At 41.1% G+C, this 15,815-nt stretch overlaps 1 protein-coding gene across 1 annotated transcript in view; it reads left to right on the forward strand.

Annotated features, from left to right (window-relative positions):
* The window catches only part of CAMK4 (calcium/calmodulin dependent protein kinase IV), a 272,208-nt gene that overhangs the window by 120,947 nt on the left and 135,446 nt on the right, over positions 1-15,815 (forward strand). Inside the window, exon 2 of the mRNA XM_052644106.1 lies at positions 1,111-1,189. Within this exon, the coding sequence (XP_052500066.1) occupies positions 1,111-1,189 (79 nt within the window). The remainder of the gene's footprint in view (positions 1-1,110; positions 1,190-15,815) is intronic.

Here is a 15,815-nt window from a genome sequence, read left to right on the forward strand (position 1 = left end):
GAACTGTTCTCACCTGTTAACGTTTACATCACCAATTCCTGACTCTTAGAGGCTCTGTTAAAAATTTAATGTGCAAAGGTAGCTAGGAATATGTTTGATCTGTAAATTTCTTTTGTTCTTAGAATTTCAGAATCACCGGAGTGAAAGTATCATAAGACACATTCCTTAGGACTGCCTTCCTTTGTCCTTTGGCCTAGTCTGCAAAGTCTGACACGTTTGCTCCCGCTGGTCTTATTTGGAGGTTTATCTGAGGCTCTCGCCCGCAGGTTGTGCTTGAGCCCGTGCGGCGCTTGCTGCTTCTGTCTCACCCTCTCGCTCTCGTGACTGGAGAGGGTGCGTCAGGGCCGCAGCGGCCTGCTTTCTAATGGTCTCTTTCTCGTGACTTCACACGTGTGTCACATAGAGAGAGGCAGTTATTGAGTCTCTTCTTACCGTTCTCTTCACAGGTAAACATTTTCTGTATGTCCTCAATTTTTTAGAGAGAGATAAATCTGCTTTTTCTCTGTATATCTTTAACATTCAATAGTATTTTCTCCTGGACATTTCACACCATCGTTTTTGTTAGTGCAGTGTAGGTGGTAACCGTATTCACCAAAACAAAGGATCCAGTATCTCTACGGGGCGAATGCTGGTTTGGGGAGAGTAGCAGGGTTCCAGTGGTGTAGTGTAAATTCTCAAAGGTCCCCAGCACGCTTGCCAAGTACTGGGGACTTTCCTGACCTTTATGGCCTGGTGCTGGACTTAAGCTCCCCCCACCCCCCGAAGTCATGAGCTTCGTTGTGGTCCAGGTGCCTGCCTTCAGGAAGGGGCACAGGCTGTGAGATTGGGTAGAGGTCCTACAAAATCTGTGTTTACCTGACGAGCTGTGACTGAATGCAGCAGGTCACTTGAACAGAGATGGACTAGAAGTTAAAGGGCAAACAGGAAGACTGAGCACAGTATCCCTAATTACATAGAAAAAAGTCCTCTCGAGTTTGTTGAGTCCTGTAGTAGAACGTAAAACACTTGTCAGTTATGAGGGTAACTGCAAGAGATACTTGTTTTCAAGCTTTCCCCTTAATTTCTTACTGAGAGCATAACATTTTCTTTTTGTCTTTTTTCCCCCTCAAGGGGTGCTACATCCATTGTGTACAGATGCAAACAGAAGGGGACCCAGAAGCCTTATGCTCTCAAAGTGTTAAAGAAAACAGTAAGTTTATTTCATTATATAACAGCGTCTCTAAGGGATACGTGACCTGGAGAAGCAAAGAGCCCTGATCCAAAGGACAAAGGGCCAGAGGACCGTGGTGTGCAGCTCACTCGCTTGGGTTGTTTGCGAAAAGACAGCCAGATGAGTTGTTTTCTGATGGAAACTATCATTCTTTGAAAGCAGCTGGATCCCAAATTAGATATGGCTGTGGTGGAAAAAAGTAGGGAATGGAAAAAGATTTAGAGTTTCCAGGTAAAATTTGCTTCATATACCTGTCATGTTTTCAGATATATATGCATGTGTGTGTGTGTATATATACACACACACACACACATATATTTAATCTCCAATCACTTAATAGACTAGAAAAGCTTGCTATTTAGAAACACCTAAATGAAACACAGATCGATGCATTTCTTAGAGAATCCATCCGCTTCTAAGTCGATTTTCAGATGGTGCTTTTGCTTCAGTGAACTACAACCAGACAGATGCTAATGTATCTGGGACTTAATCTGCTCATCTAAAAAGTTAATATTTGAACAAGAAGGAAGGATTTTGTTATCATATTGGTTTTTGTTTTTTTTCCCCTTACTTGTAGATGAGCTGAGGGGGCAAAGGTTACTTAGGCTCATCCCCAGTAAGTACCAAGTGCTAAGGTGAGAGGTCAAAATTCGAATACCAGTCCGTAATTCTGGCATTTTATACTCCTGTTGCCTCAGAGAGGGTTTGTCACTGTAATGCCGTACTGATGCTTTCTGTCCTTAGGTAATTTCCCCTTCTAAAACCACAAAAGTCAGTATATACTTTTATAGTGAACTCTTCCTTTGTCAAATTTTATGTGAACAAATATGTGAAATATATATACTTTTGAAAACCCAGCTGTAACTTATGCTGAGAAGAGACATAACAACATAACTTTTGAAATCAAATAATACCTCTTTGAAGCCAAGGGTTTTTTTTCGTAAAGGTGACTTAATATCACCAGCTGTTGCACTGTATTGTCTGGCACAGGGAAATTTTAGACTCTCATGTAATGAATAAGAGAATAATGGCACAAGGTATTCAGTCAAATAGAAGCAGAATGAAATTTTGAAACAATCTGTTAGAATTTAAGGCCATTCAACTAACAAGAGCAGTGTAGCTGAGGAAAGTAGTGGTTTAAATGGCAGTTGTTCCTAATAAGCTCTTTCTTCTGAATTTTCCACTTGGTATAGGCAATGATTCCAGAATGCAGAGGGATCTTTTGCTCAGTAAGATTTGAAATTTTCTCCTAAATCAATTTCTTATGGTCATAAAATGTATTTGAGCTAAAGGATTATTAAAATTTTATGAAAGAGAATTTCCTATTAAACATTTCAGTTCAGTTCAGTTCAGTCACTCAGTCGTATCCAACTGCTTGCAACCCTGTGGACTGTAGCATGCCAGGCCTCCCTGTCCATCACCAACTCCTGGGGCTTGCTCAAACTCGTGTTCAACATCTACTTTTATGAAAATTATTTAGCATGCTTTAGCAGTGGTCATACAAGAGATGTTTTTGGACTTGGTTGTATCTTTTCTTGATGGTTAAAAAAATTGGCAGTAAAATTTGTGTGTGGTTATTTTATTTTCATAGTTGAGGAAACTTTAAAAGGTACTAGCTATATAAACATCGAGGAAAATAAGTATTCAAAAATGACTTGTGAATGCTCAGAATCGCCAGGGACAAAGGGTTGATTAGACAGTACTTGCTATGTCAAAGATCTTTGGATGAATTGGAATAAGAGCTAAGTGAAGACATTTGGTAGGTTCATGACTCTCATTCACTGGGAAAGTAAAGCTCTGATTTGCCCTGCCTGTCTATTCTTCTCCACCACTGTCGTGGAAGCATCTTCCTCAGAAGACAGGCAGGAAGAAAATGTGGATGAGAACCAAGTGTCAGATGGCACTGCAGAGCGACGCTGCGAGGCAGATGTTGTCAGACGTGGCTACTGTTGTGCCAAACAGACTGAGAGAAATCCCTGGAGAAACCCGAGCTTTGCCCATGAGTTAGATGGAGTTCCCAGCATTGTCTCCTGGAATCAGCCTTGCCCAGAGATGTGTAAGTGAGAGGAATAGCAGGCAAAACCTCAAAGAGCAGTTGCCTCCAGTGTTTAATTCTATATAGGTCATGAAGACAGAACTTCCTTCTCCAAATGAAATGAGCAAAGCCTAAGAATCTATTTACAGAGGAAAAGTGATGCAGGGGAAATGAAGTATTTTGGCAAATTCAGTTTAAGATCTACTCTTGATGGGGAAAGGGGGTTTCAGAAAACTTGAATCATTTATGAAATCTGTTTATTAGATTGAACCACATAAAATTGCATCTGTTAAACTATTCTTGACCTATAAAAATGACAGTTATGTGGTTTAACTGACAACTTTGGGGCTACTATATTACTCCACTGGATAATTCCTTGGGTCCTCATTTTATGACCAGCCCTAAATTTAAGAGATTTGAAAGATTATCTACCTCTATCTGTCTGTCTATCAATCACTTCTCAGCTATCTGTGAGAATTTCTTAGGTTTGATATAATAAACTACCATAAATTGGATGGCTTAGAACACTTAAAATTTTTTTCCCGCTTTGAGTTCTAGAATTCTGCATCAGAGGGATAGCAGGGCTGGTTCCTTCTGCGGGCACGGAGGGGGACTTGGCTCCAGCTTCGCTCCTGGCTTCTGGGGACAGCCGGCAGTGCCGGGTGCTCCGTGACTGGCCACTGCCCTCGTCTCCCCTCTGTTTCCATCACATGGCAGGCTTCTTGCATGTCTTCATACCATCTTTCCTCTCTGCATGTCTGTGTTTAAATTTCCTTCTTATAAAGACATCAGTTCTGTTGGAGTAGGGGCCCACCCTACTCCAATATGAGCTCACCTTAAACTAACTACTGATATTTACAACAACTGATTCCTAAAGTTTCACTGTTGAGGACTAGGGGTTAGGACTTCAACATAATTTGGGGAGGGATACAATTTCACCCAGAATACTATCTATGAAATAGGACCTCTAAGGTGAATTTCAAAATATTCCATTCAATAATCTATCTGAAGTTGAATAAAATTTTTTTCACAGTCAAGAAGCTAATGAACATAAAACCCATCCATTTTATAGGTGATCAGATTCATATATAAATGTTTTTAAGTCCTAGAAAACGTTCCTATTTCTTCAGCAAGTTAATTATTTGATAACAATAATCCTCTTTCCCGGGATCTGTTAAAGAGACTTTTAGGAAAGTTTACCCAAATTTCATTTTGTGGCAATATTGTGTTCCTTTCTCATAGCTTAATATTTTAGGAAAGATTTAGTTTATATTGGCACTATGGGACTTATTCCCCCTATAAAACACCCTGATTATCATTGCCAATGCATTAAGAAGACAAAGACTCTAATTAATCCATCAGAAATCAGAATAAAGCATCCCCTCTCATGAAGAAATCCATATCCCATCAGTTGATAGGCACAGGACAGAGTTGATACGATAATAAACATAAAGTAAATTGTAACGTTCAGACAGTTGGGTATTTTGGCTAATAAAATATTATTTCAGGAAATAAACAGTAATTATAGCAAAAATATTTTAAATGACCATATATTTTATGTTGTTCAGTCACTCAATAATGTCCGATGGACTGTAGCACGCCAGGCTTCCTTGTCCTTTGCTATCTCTCAGAGTTTGGTCAGACTCGCGACCATTGAACTGATGATGCCATCCAGCCATCTCATTCTCTCTCACCCCCTGCTTCTGCCCTCAAACTTTCCCAGCATCAGGGTCTTTTCCTATGAGTCAGCTCTTCACATCAGGTCGCCAAAATTTTGGAGCTTAAGCATCAGTCCTTCCAATGAATATTCAGGGTTGATTTCCTTTAGAATGGGTCAGTTCAGTCTCCTTGCTGTCTAAGACCCTCAAGAGTCTTCTCCAGCACTACAATTCAAAAGCATCAATTCTTCAGCACTCAGCTTTCTTTATGGTCCAACTCTGACATCTAGACATGGCTACTGGAAAAACCATACCTTTGACTATATGGACCTCTGTGGGCAAAGTGACATCTCTGCTTTTTAATATGGTGTCGAGATTCGTCATAGCTTTTCTTCCAAGGAGCGACCATCATGGCTTGCTTCATAGCTGCAGTCACCATCTGCAGTGATTTTGGAGCTCAAGAAAATAAAATCTGTCACTGTTTCCATTGTTTCCCCATCTATTTGCCATGAGGTGATGGGACCAGAAGCCATGATCTTCATGTTTTGAATATTGAGTTCTAAGCCAGCTTTTTCACTCTCTTGTTTCACCCTCATCAAGAAGCTCTTTAATTTCTCTTTGCTTTCTGCCATTAGGGTGGTCTCATCTGCATATATGAGGTTACTGATATTTCTCTTGGCATTGATTCCAGCCAGGAGAAATCTTGATTCCAGCTTGTGCTTCATCCAACCTGGCATTTCACATGATGTAATCTGCATAAAAAGTGAAAAGTGAAAGTGAAGTCAGTCATGTCCACCTCTTTGTGACCACATGGACTGTAGCCTACCAGGCTCCTTCATCTGTCCATGGGATTTTCCAGAAAGAGTACTGGAGTGGGTTGCCATTTCCTTCTCCAGGACGATCTTCTCAACCCAGGGATCAGACTCAGGGATCAAACCCAGGTCTCCCACATTGTAGGCAGATGCTTTTACTATCTGAGCCACCAGGGAGGTACTCTGCATAGAAGTTAAATAAGCAGGGTGATAATATGCAGCCTTGATGTACTCCTTCCCCAGTTTTGAACCAGTTCGTTATTCCATGTCTGGTTCTAACTGTTGCCTCTTGACCTAACTGTTGCATATAGGTTTCTCAGGAGGCAGGTAAGGTGGTCTGGTATTCCCTTCTCTTTAGGAACTTTCCACAGTTTGTTGTGATCCACACAGTCAAAGGCTTATGTGTAGTCAATGAATATATGGATATAATACCATGTTCTTTATCTATAGATAGCTTTCATTTCTAGATTTAGAATACATTAAAATTTATATTGATCAACATTATTAATGTCTGCAACTTAGTTTAAAATAATTCTCAACCAAAAAATGTGTGTATGTGTGTGCACATATGGGGAGAGAGAAAGAAAATATGACAGAAGTCAATAGTTAAGTTTAGGACAATGTACTAATGTTCATACTGGTATTTCAAAATTTCAGTGTATGAGAAAATTCTCCTAACAAAAAATTTGTTTTGAAACATACGTTACCACTGAGATCTTGTTCAACTTAACTTTTCTTTGGCCATTCAGAAAGTGTTTCAAGATCTTACAGTTTCTAAATGTCGTGATAAACAGCAGTGACTCTATCATAGAGGTGTTGAAGTGCCAGAAAACAGAAAATGGTATTAATAGTTGAACCAACTTTTGCTATACTGAAACTCCTGAGCTCTTGCAGAAACAGTGTCCATCTGTCTCGCTGCGAAGGACTGTTTGGGTTGCTCAGGCTCCCTTGGGGGCTCAAACGGTAAAAAAACTTGCTTGCAATACAGGGCACCCAGGTTCAGCCCCTGGGTTGGGAAGAGCCCCTGGGGAAGGAAATAGCAACCCACTCCAACAGGTGATTCATTTTGAAATGTTTTTCAAAGTCGTATTAGAGATCCTTGGGCCAAAGAAGTCATCAAGTCACTAGAAGCGGCATGCCTACTCTCCTCCCGGGAAGAGTCTCTCATTTTGTAACTTTTTATTTTGAAACACAGATTCACAGCCAGTGCTATCTCTGTTGCCCATTAGTAACTCCTTACCTTGCATGTAAGGACTAATATCAGGGGAACTGCAAACTTTTGTAAAGCAAATCCAGGGTAAAGGAAACAAGTCTTGACATTTTCTTTCACTTGAAAAAGACTGCATTCAGTTTACTATAAAATCCTTCCATGAATACCCAGTATGGAATCTAAGATTAGTCTCAGTGTGTAAATTCAGAATTTATGAGTCTGAGAGCCCATCTCAGTTTCCTGACTCTCCTTAGGAACGGCTTGGTTGTGGGGTAAGATCATGGGCTGTGGAGCCAGACAGCCTGAGTTCAGGATCACTTCCGCCACTTATTACCTGGATGACTTTACAGCAGATATGTACATCTCTTAATGTTAGTTTCTTCATCTGTGAAATGGGTTTAAGAACATCTAGTTCATGGCATTTTACTAACAATTATAAAGAGATAATTTATGTAAAATATTTCTCAGTACCTAGGGAACATATAAAAATGGTGAACATTTTTCTTATTATTAATTGTAATTGGGGTCACAGAGTCAGACACAACTTAGAAACTAAACAACAAAAACAACCACACAGATATTTTATATTACAGTAGTACTATCTTATTCTGTGTAATTCTGATGTTTTCATTAGCTTGATTGAAAACTAAACAGTGAGCCACCAGATATGTTGTATACTGCTATATGAATAAATTATATCATTTTGGGAGTCCTTTTAAAACAATCTGCCAAAAATGGATATGTATCTTTTTAAAATTAATTTTTATTGGAGTATAGTTGCTTTACAATGCTGTGTTAGTTTATACTGCACAGTAAAGTGAGCCCGCTATACGCATACATACATCCCTCGTTTTTTGATCTCCTCCCCATTTGGGTCGCCACAGAGCACTGTGCAGAGTTTCCTGAGCTGTGCAGCAGGTTCCCATCATTCATCTGCTTTATATAGTATCAATTATGTATAGGTGTCCGCCTTGACTTCCGATTCATCCACCCCCTATTTTACTATTATCAATAAAATTTATTGTGATACTAAAGATTTCCGGTTATATGACCTCATACTTGAATCTTGGAGGCCCATGATTCCTAGATTTGAGCAGTTTCAACCCTCCTGTTCTATTCTGATTTTTGACGTTGGAGCACTGTCTCTTGATCTGTAGTGAGGAAAATGTTCTGGGTCTAAATGTTGTCATATTTTAGTTATTATGATATAAAGTTGCCTATAGATTAATGGAAAGGCTTTTCTTGAATAATTTAGCATTCACATGGTAAATGTTTCTAACTTTTACAAAATTTTCATTAAATGCCCAAAGGCTAAAAGAGGCTTTTACTCTCTTCTCAGTTGGTTGAAGAGCTACACACTGTGACTTGCTAATCATTCTGTGAGTTAGTTTTTAACTCGTATTCATTTTTCCTGATATTCTTATGAATTAGATCTTGGAGCGTGTAACTCTGCTGCCACAGCAGACTCTGAAAGGCTGCTCTAGATTGAACTGCAGAAAGTACACATGCCTACCTCCAACTCTCGGTAGCTGGATTTCCAAGACATCTCCTAGAGGAGTTTTCAGCTTCTTCAGTTCCGAATGGAAGTAATGCTATTGACTCCACTCAGTAAACTGAAGGTTACCTGCTTTTATCTCTTTCTGGCTAACCTTCGGGAGCATGGAAACCAATAATAATAGGCCCTTTGCTCTCCAGGATCTGTGACAGACGTAGGAAAGATGGCTAGGTTAGTCTGGGTTAAAGATACGCAGCTATTAAACATTACTAATACTTGAAACCTAGCTACTTTGAACCACTCATTGGTAGGCTCTAGAAGTGCAGTCAAGGTCGCCCTTGGTCAGTGATGGAGAGGACAATAATAAATCACTAGCTCAAAGAGATCTTTTGAGCCCAATTGAGGTCTCAGAACACATTAAGGAAAGTAGCTTGCAGATAACAAGCTGTGTCAAGTGAACTGAAACTTCAAGCGTTCTGTCTGTTGGAACCTATTGATTTTCATAGGGACTATTAAGCCAAGTTCCCTGGAATAGGAACGGGGATATTTCTATTGAGTTTGTGACAAGTATGCGTCTACAAGAGAAGAGAGATAACAGGGTAGAATGTTAATCTTGGCCTGATTTGTATGCTCTGCCATTCAGAGATCCACTTGGAAGTCTGGGTGTTCTTAGAGCAACTTAGTCATTCTAATTTGATTTTTTTTTTTTTTGATAGAAATGCTGCTGGAATCCGTCACAATTCAGCTCACTTATCTATCTTCTCATTATATTGATCTTTCACAGGCATTTTGTTGCCTTTTGAAAAATAACACCATAATTCAGAGGCAGGCTGGTGCAAGAGGAGTGCGTGTCCTAATGCTGCAGCTCACAGAACAGCTGGCATGATGTGCCCCCGAGAGCTGGAGGCACAGAGTGCGAGCGGTCGCCACTCAGTCTTGTCCGACCCTGTGCCCACCAGGCTTCTCTGTCTCTTGACTTCTTTAAGCGAGAGTATTGCAGTGGGTAGCCATTCCCTTCCGGGAATCTTCCCGACCCAGAGGTTGAACCCAGGTCTCCTGCATTGGAGGCAGATTCTTTACTCTCTGAGCTACCCGGGAAGCCCCAGGGGAGCAGGGAGAAAGAAAGAGTCAGAGAGGGGGAGGCGCTGAATATACGGGTGCTGGTCTGCATGCTGTCACCCGGAAGAAACAGGCTGTGCCTGACACCACCCGCTCAGGCTAGCAGGCTGAACCCTCCAGTGCTTCTGCAAGTGGTGAGTGGTTGGATCTAAAATGGTCTTCACCCTGTATATGGAGTCTGTGGCGCAGCAGCAGGAGACGACTAGCCCGAACTAGAGGAAATCTTAGAGGGAGAGCTTATGTCACCATTCCCTAGCAGAAGAAAGGGACGGAGCTTCTCAGAGACCTGAGTGGGGAAGGCCTAGTAACCAGAGGAGAGGTGCAGAGAGGCTGAAGGAGCTCCAGGAGGGAGGGCTGGGGAGTGGAGCAGATGGGCCATGCTGGGAGAGGAGAGACGGGATGAGCCTGCAGGCACACTCAGGATTTCCTGACTTAGTGAGCTCAGGGAGTGAGAGCTGGGGAGCAGATGGGCCACAGCAGGGAAAGGCGAGGCTGAGAGGAGCTCAGGGAGTGAGGGCTGGGAAAGCTGAGGCTGAGAGGAGCTCCAGGAAGTGAGAGCTGGGGAGCAGATGGGAAAGGAGAGAGAGTGAGGAGAGACAGATGAGCCTGCAGGCACACTCAGGATCTCTGACATAGTGAGGAGGAGAAGGGCTGTAAGCGTAGTGCTAACCATGAAAAACATTCTAGTAAGTTTTTATTTTTATATTTATTTGTGGTAAAAATTGAATAATGGTCAAAGCTGCATCTATCCAGACAGTGTAAGAAGAGGAGAGAAAAAAGGCTAAGAGGAGATCAAGTCCTGGAACTCCAGACTGTTAATCTGTTGAGAGAGAGGAAATGAATGACTGTGTGCAAAAAGATATTGATTAGAATAAATCCAAATAATTTTCAGTATTGAATTAGCTTGCAACAGTTTTTTTTTTTTGAAGAAAATGTTCTCAGATTACCATATGCCAGTTCCACAATTTAAACAACAAAGAATAAAAATGGGAGCCACACTTAATTAATCAGCAGTCTGTAGCACCCCCTTCTATATGTTAATACAAAAATACTTCATGGGAATTTTTCATGGAAACCAAAGGACTCAGTAGCATGGAGTCCTAAATCTGAGCCCTTTCTGTTTGATACCAGATAGGTCCTGAAAGAGAAAAAAGATTAAAAAAGGAAAGGAATGATCGTGGCCCCGATCTGGTACTGAAACTAGATATTGCTCCTTGCTAATCTGATTAAGGATGAAAAAGCCTTTGTTGACTGACACATAGACATGGAGAAGCTGAGTGCAGTTCAAGTCACTCTGTGAAACAGGAGTTTTCTGTGTACAGAGAAAGCAAGCAACATATTTCTTTTCTAAATGCTGTGAAACCGTAGGTTAGTGAGTGTCAGTATACAGCATTCACTACCAAATGAAAGATAAGTAATGGAGTGTGTAATGGTCAACGATGAGGGTGTAGCTCCCTTTGTGTTTCTGTCTCCTGCATAGACAGGATGCCGATGGACCACCTGTGCCCGCGTACATGGCTCCCTTTGTCTCTGTGTCTCATGGGTACACAGGCCGCACCGCCGGCCCACTGGTGCCCGCGTATATGGCTGCCTTCGTCTCTGTCTCATGGGTACACAGGCCGCACCGCTGGCCCACCGGTGCCTGTGTATATGGCTGCCTTTGTCTCTCTGTCTCATGGGTACACAGGCCACACCACTGGCCCACTGGTGCCCGTGTACATGGCTCCCTTTGTCTCTCTATCTCATTGGTACACAGAGCACATTGATGGCCCACTGGTTCCCGTGTATATGGAATTCCAGTTTGCTCTCCATTCTAAGTGTCAGTATCACAGGGTACATTCAGTTAAAGCTGTCATTCTTGATCTCTATCCCACAGATATGAAAAATGTATCATATGGCTAGTTATATCTACAATGCTTTTTGCCCCGTAGAATGCGAGGCTGTCACTGGAAGGATTTTTCTTTGAAATTTTCAGATCCAGATAGTTTAGAACTATTTTTCATGATAGCATCAGTACATATTTGGGTGTCATGATCAGTTTCAAGGTGTGACAAAAATGATGAAGTAGTGTAGGCTGTGAATGACTTCTTTTATGGACAAGTCACAGTGAATCCAAGTTTGCTATCCTCATCTTTTAAATTTTGACATATTTTTTTGAAGGGGAATATGAATGAGTGTCATGATTTACCTACCATATTTATATGTGCATAAAAGAAGAAATTTAAGCATCCTTTATTTTCTATGACAGTTAAAATTCTTCCTGAATCTGATACCAACCTGTGTCTGGGGGGAAAGTGCTTAAAAGTTTTAGTCAAAGATATCTTAGTTTTTTTTTTTTTTTTTTCCAGTTTGAGTCTCTTTTAGCTTGAAAGAATTTCTCTAGGGTAAGAATTCAGTGTAAATCCAGCTCTCTCTGAGAGCTGTTTCTCTGTCACCGGCTCTTCTGGATTCAAGGGTGGCTGTCACCGTGGACGTGGCCCCTTCCATGAGGACAGCGCAGCGGTGCACACGGCCACCCCCTGGTGCTGACCGCCCGAGCCTGGGGAGGCGAGGGCGTGGCAGCTCCAGACAGCTGTGGAGCACACCGACACCCCGTGGGCATGAATACGGTCATGTATGCAGAGAAGGACAGGACCACCCAGTGCTGGCCACAGGCCCTTTCCACTGCATCCTGCGAACCCTGACAGTCCTGGGGACTGTTACCAAGGGGGAGCAGTGCTGGAGCGTTAGCATGGAATGTATGCACATCGGCCCAGTTAGTCCACGTGGAGCTTCATGTCTGAGCCATTCATTCCAGAAGAGACTTAAGAGCATGCTGATAGTGCACAGAGAATGTACACATCACTGCATAGAAATAGACTTTGAGAAGGATTGAGCCAATATGCTTCCATTTTTGATTTCTGGAAGCATCTGATCTCTTCAGAAAAATGAGCTCTGTGTTAAGATGTTAAGATGCTTCCTCACCAAAGAAGGCAAATCTGGCATTATACAACAGAAGAGAATACCACCATGGGGCAAAATCAACCGGGAATTTTTCTTTAAACCTTAAACCATTAAGATTTGTAGTATCTCATTCTTACTCTAGCCCTAGAGCTGTATGATGTTACTTTTAGGATCATTTAAAAGCCTTTTTTGTCTATAGCATGTTCTTTTCCTTTTTAGAGGAAGTTTTTAGCATTTTTGAACAATGTTAACCAGGGTATCTGAAAGTCTTAATTATCTTAGAAAGATTGTCAGGAGCTAAAGAGTGTCCAGGTGTTCCCCCAATCAAAGCTGTCCTCAGTAAGGTATTCAATGCCAAGATGTAACTGATGAGACTTAAATGCTAGTATTTCCAGGAGCACTTTTTGGTTTTGTTCTTTCTTTTTGTTCTTTGACAGGTTACAAAGTCATAAGCTTCTTGAATATCTAAATTCTCAGTTTTGTGTCTCATAGATGAGCACCTAGTTTTAGGATCAAAGGGAGAATTCAGGCCTCTGAGAATACACAGTGCTCTGCCCTTCACTTCAGGTGGTTTGAGGATTGTGCCACCCAGTCATTGCTGTCCAGCTGAAAGCAACATAAAATGAGAACTGAAGTTTGCTGTTTTCATGCCTCCTTAGTAATTTGTAAAGTGCTTTGAAAAGCACTGTGTTGATGGTGTGAAAATGACCAAAAAGAACAAAAGGGAAATGATGAATTTTTTCCAGGTCTGTTAGAACATGAATGTCTATAGGACCTGGCTGATCCCCAGGTCTGTAGTAACCCAGGTGTTACCCTGATGGTCAGCAGTAATTAATAAACACAAGAAATGGTCTTGAAACTTCTATGGAGCTTAACTAAAGTAGTACAGCTCTCATCCCAGTCTTCAAAAAAGGTGAAGGAATGTGTTTAAATCTGAATGCAAAGAGGCATCAATGCCCCTCTTTGACTACCATTCAGCAAGATTATATTGGACATAGTTTAGGATTTTAATAAAACTGTCTTCAACTTTTAGGGAAAAAGGGTAAACAAAAACTATATTTTCCTGCTTGTTAAACATTTTTCCTTACTAGTGCTGGAATGCTGTCATAGATACCTTTAGTTCTATGTTGAGTTTGTTTTTGTCAGATTAATTTTTATGGAAAGACTTAGAAAATTGGAAATAGAAAACTGGGAAATGTCTACCTTGCTTTTACAAATTCTTTCAGGAATGGCACTGAACATCTACCATGGGCCAAAAGATTTTGCGTATATTCTCATCGAATCCTTACAACAATAAAATACTGTAGGGTAGCAATTATTATCCCCATCTTATCCATGAAGATATTGAAATAATCCTCACGTGGGATAAGAGACTTTATAAAGGGCTCTAAATGGTAGGTCCAGAATTCAAATTAAATTTTTTAAAAAGTACAGCCAAGGATGTTCATTACAGAAAGACTTATATTAGTAACAAAATGTAAAAAAGTTTTAAAGTATCTAACCATAAGTTAGTGTTAGTCACTTAGTCGTGTCTGACTCTTCGCCACTCCAGGGACTGTAGCTCGCCAGGCTCCTCTGTCAGTGGAATTCACCAGGCAAGAATACTGGAGTGGGTAGCCATTTCTTTCTCCAGAGGATCTTCCTAACCCAGGGATCAAATGCAGGTCTCTTGCATTGCAGGCAAATTCTTTACCATCTGAAACACCAGTGTTAATGACACTGGGCCGTTAGGAAGCTCCTTTACATTCTGCTTATGAACACTGGTGGTGGTTTAGTCGCTAAGTCGTGTCCAACCAACTCTTGTGACCCCATGGAGTGTAGTCCACCAGGCTCCTCTGTCCATGAGATTCTCCAGGTAAGAATACTGGAGTGGGTTGCCATTTCCTTCTCCAGGGGATCTTCCCAACTCAGGGATCGAACCTGCGTCTGCTGCATTGCAGGCAGATTCTTTACCAACGGAGTTACGAGGGAAGCCCCTTATGAACGTTAGGTAGTCATAAAACTGTATGATATTTTCAGTGAACATTGTAAGAAACAATTGTATCTGCATATTTTATATGCAAACAATTGTATTTTGCATATTTGCAGAAAATTGTATTTCCATATTTGAACTATATAAGGAAATACGCACAATTTTTAAAAGTAAAAGGAAATAAAATGGCAATGTTAAAATGGTAGATATGTTACTCTCTTTTGCTTTTTATATTTTACTTAAAAAAAAAGTGACTATGATACCTTTATAAACATAAATAATATGCATTTATTTTCTTCCACTCTTGGCAACATGAAGATAAAGGAACATTTGGGAGGCTAATACTATACTCATTGTTTAAATCACCGGATATCTATTTCATTTTTGCATGGATTTGATCATGAGGGTATTGAAGTCACCTCATTGGGGAATATGGGAGTCGGAATCCAGCAGAGCTTTTCTTTGGAACTGTCCCTTGGCAGGCACAGAGACAGAGCAGAATATTCGTAGTTGCGTCCCCAGACTTCTTTGCTCGCTTCTCCTTCTTTGGGAATTCATATATAGCCTAGCTCTCACTGTTCTCTTTTCTGATTTTCATCATCTCACTCTCATTGAACCTCTTCTGTGGTTGTGTTTGATACACAGTGTGAGTCACACAAATGACAGCAGTGTGTCCTGGTTGAAAAAGAAGCTGTGACACTCTGTATCCTCCCGGGGCGAGAGGAGCAGCTGTGGAATATCCGTACCTGCCGCAGTGGGCCTAGAAAGGCAGTGACTTCCACCAGAGCTTGTATTAATTCTGTTTCTTGGAACAGTCCCTATTCATCCTGGGAGAGTGCAGTCTTGAATAACTACTATAGTGACTCTTTGTGGCTCACAATTTAGAAATCACAGCTCTTACCTGTATAGCCTAGAAGATCTGGGTACTTAGATCTGCCTGTGAGACAGGCACTCTCCACTCCATTGATGTTGATAGCATGATTTGACTGGCAGGAGGACAAATGACTAACCAAATCCAATCTCATCTGAACAAAGCTGTTAAACCAGAGAGTTTTCCTTTGAGCCACCAACCTTTTATATTCAAAGAGTAGCACCATCCCTCATTTATTTATTCAATAAGTTAATATATACCAGGTGTTGGTAAGTAATGCTGGATGTACTGATGGGTAAAAATGGACAGGCCATTCGCTATTATAGAGCTTATATTCTGGTGGAAGAAGCAGGTAATTTATAACTAAATGGTAACACAGATTTGTGTAAATTTATGAAGGGACTACAGTGATGATGACGGCTGTGTGTATATGTGAGTCTGCGTGTGTGCTTAGTCACTCAGTCGTGTCCGACTCTTTGCGGCCCCACGG

This window comes from Budorcas taxicolor, chromosome 7 (assembly GCF_023091745.1).
Source record: "Budorcas taxicolor isolate Tak-1 chromosome 7, Takin1.1, whole genome shotgun sequence".
Taxonomy (NCBI): Eukaryota; Metazoa; Chordata; class Mammalia; order Artiodactyla; family Bovidae; genus Budorcas; species Budorcas taxicolor.